The 1,805-nt window shown below is 40.9% G+C and overlaps 1 protein-coding gene across 1 annotated transcript; it reads right to left on the reverse strand.

The window, feature by feature from the left end:
- Positions 1-622: 622 nt before the first annotated feature.
- LOC115098542 (olfactory receptor 1044-like) lies at positions 623-1,561 on the reverse strand. Its single transcript, XM_029615159.1, has one exon. The coding sequence runs from the start codon at positions 1,559-1,561 to the stop codon at positions 623-625; it is 939 nt and encodes a 312-aa protein (XP_029471019.1).
- Between the last annotated feature and the right edge of the window lie 244 nt (positions 1,562-1,805).

Genomic DNA, 1,805 nt, shown 5'->3' on the forward strand with positions numbered 1-1,805 from the left:
TAATTTTGCTCTTCTCTAACTGCCACTGCTATCACCACCACTACCACCTCGTTCAACACTGCTAATATAATCAACTTTAGGCTACCAACATCACAATTATCATGATCAGTGCCTACAGCATAAACACCATTTTTGCTACTAAAGTCATAATCATCAGAATTTCTGTATTACCACTACCACTACTACTAGTATGATCAACCTTAGCCTATCTGCAGCACTATCACTACTAATACTATCATAATCTCCCCCACCCATATCACCACCATATCTCCAAATATAGTGTCTCTACCACTATAAACACTACCACAAACACCACCACTACCAGCATCACCACATCCATAATCAGCATCAATGCCAACATCACTACCTGCACCAGTAATACTAACAGCACCAATGGACCTTCTCCAGTTCACTCTTAAGTTTTACTATTTATAAAAATAGACCCATAATCCAAGATAACTGGAAGATGGACACAGAGAGTTTTTGAAGCATATGTAGCGGTGGGGAAATAAAATAGAAAGTATTTCTATAGGTCAAGAATTTCTGATATTCAGTGAAGAGATATTAGATTATGGAATTTGAATGTGGATTGGATGTCTTTCTCTCTATCTATTCGGTGTTTTCATGTGAGGCCAAGACAAGTCTGTAGGAGCTTTTTCATGGCCCCCTTAACATCCTTGTTTCTGAAGCTGTAGATAATAGGATTCAACATGGGGATAATAATAGTGTAGAAGACAGACACGACCCGGTCCCTTTTCATGGTGTAACTAGTGGAGGGTCTGAGGTACATGAAGAAGATGGTCCCAAAGAAGAGAGTCACTGTGAAGAGATGGGAGGCACAGGTAGAAAAGGCTTTATGCTTCCCCTCGCTGCTACGCATCCTAACAATGGTGGCTATTATAAGTGTGTAGGAAATGAGTGTCAGCAGGAAGGAGCCAAGGGACATAGCACACCCAGCCAACATGAGGACAAGCTGGTTGACAGAGGTGTCCACACATGCTAACTTCAAGAGTGGTGGGATGTCACAGAAGTAATGGTCAATTTTCAGGGAGCCACAGAAAGGCAGCTGAAAGGTCAGGGTGGTGTGGAGAACAGAGTCAAGAAAGCCCATTGACCACATTGCAACAGCCAGTTGGATGCAAACTTTCCGGCTCATGATGAGCTGGTAGCGCAGTGGAAAGCAGATTGCAACATAACGATCATAGGCCATGACTGCAAGGAGGAGAACCTCAGTGGCAACTAAGGTCAAGTAGCAGAACATCTGAGTCACACAGTTGGAGAACGAAATGGTAGTCTTGTCAAATAGGAAGGTCTCCAGCATTTTTGGAACTGTGACAGAAGTATAGCAAATATCCAAAAAAGATAAATTGCTGAGGAAGAAATACATAGGAGTGTGAAGACGAACGTCAACCTTGATCGTTATGAACAAGAGGCTGTTACCCAGCAGGGTGAAAAGATAGATAGCTAGAAATATGGGAAAGAGGATGAACCGGAGATCTGGACGATCTGTGAGTCCTGAGAGACTGAATTCCACAATTATAGTAAAATTTGTCTCTTTCATCTTTTCATCTCTGTGAATAAAATATACTTCTTCTGTCTGACACAGGCTATGACATATTTGTGAAACAAGACTGTCTGATAGGCACAAGAACTTGAAAAGATAATCTTAATACATTAATTTATGTTATCACAAGAGCTATTATTAAAGAAGAGTTCACTCATTGTCACAGGAAGACACTGTCCTTGTAAATCATGGACTCCATTGTTGTAACAGTGATAGTTTTCAAGCATTTCAAGGAGAAATA

The sequence above is a fragment of the Rhinatrema bivittatum genome, chromosome 1 (assembly GCF_901001135.1).
Source record: "Rhinatrema bivittatum chromosome 1, aRhiBiv1.1, whole genome shotgun sequence".
NCBI lineage: Eukaryota > Metazoa > Chordata > Amphibia > Gymnophiona > Rhinatrematidae > Rhinatrema > Rhinatrema bivittatum.

What these genes read in the sequence shown, in the direction of transcription:
- LOC115098542 (XM_029615159.1), bottom strand. Translation starts at nt 1,561, where the DNA reads ATGAAAGAGACAAATTTTACTATAATTGTGGAATTCAGTCTCTCAGGA.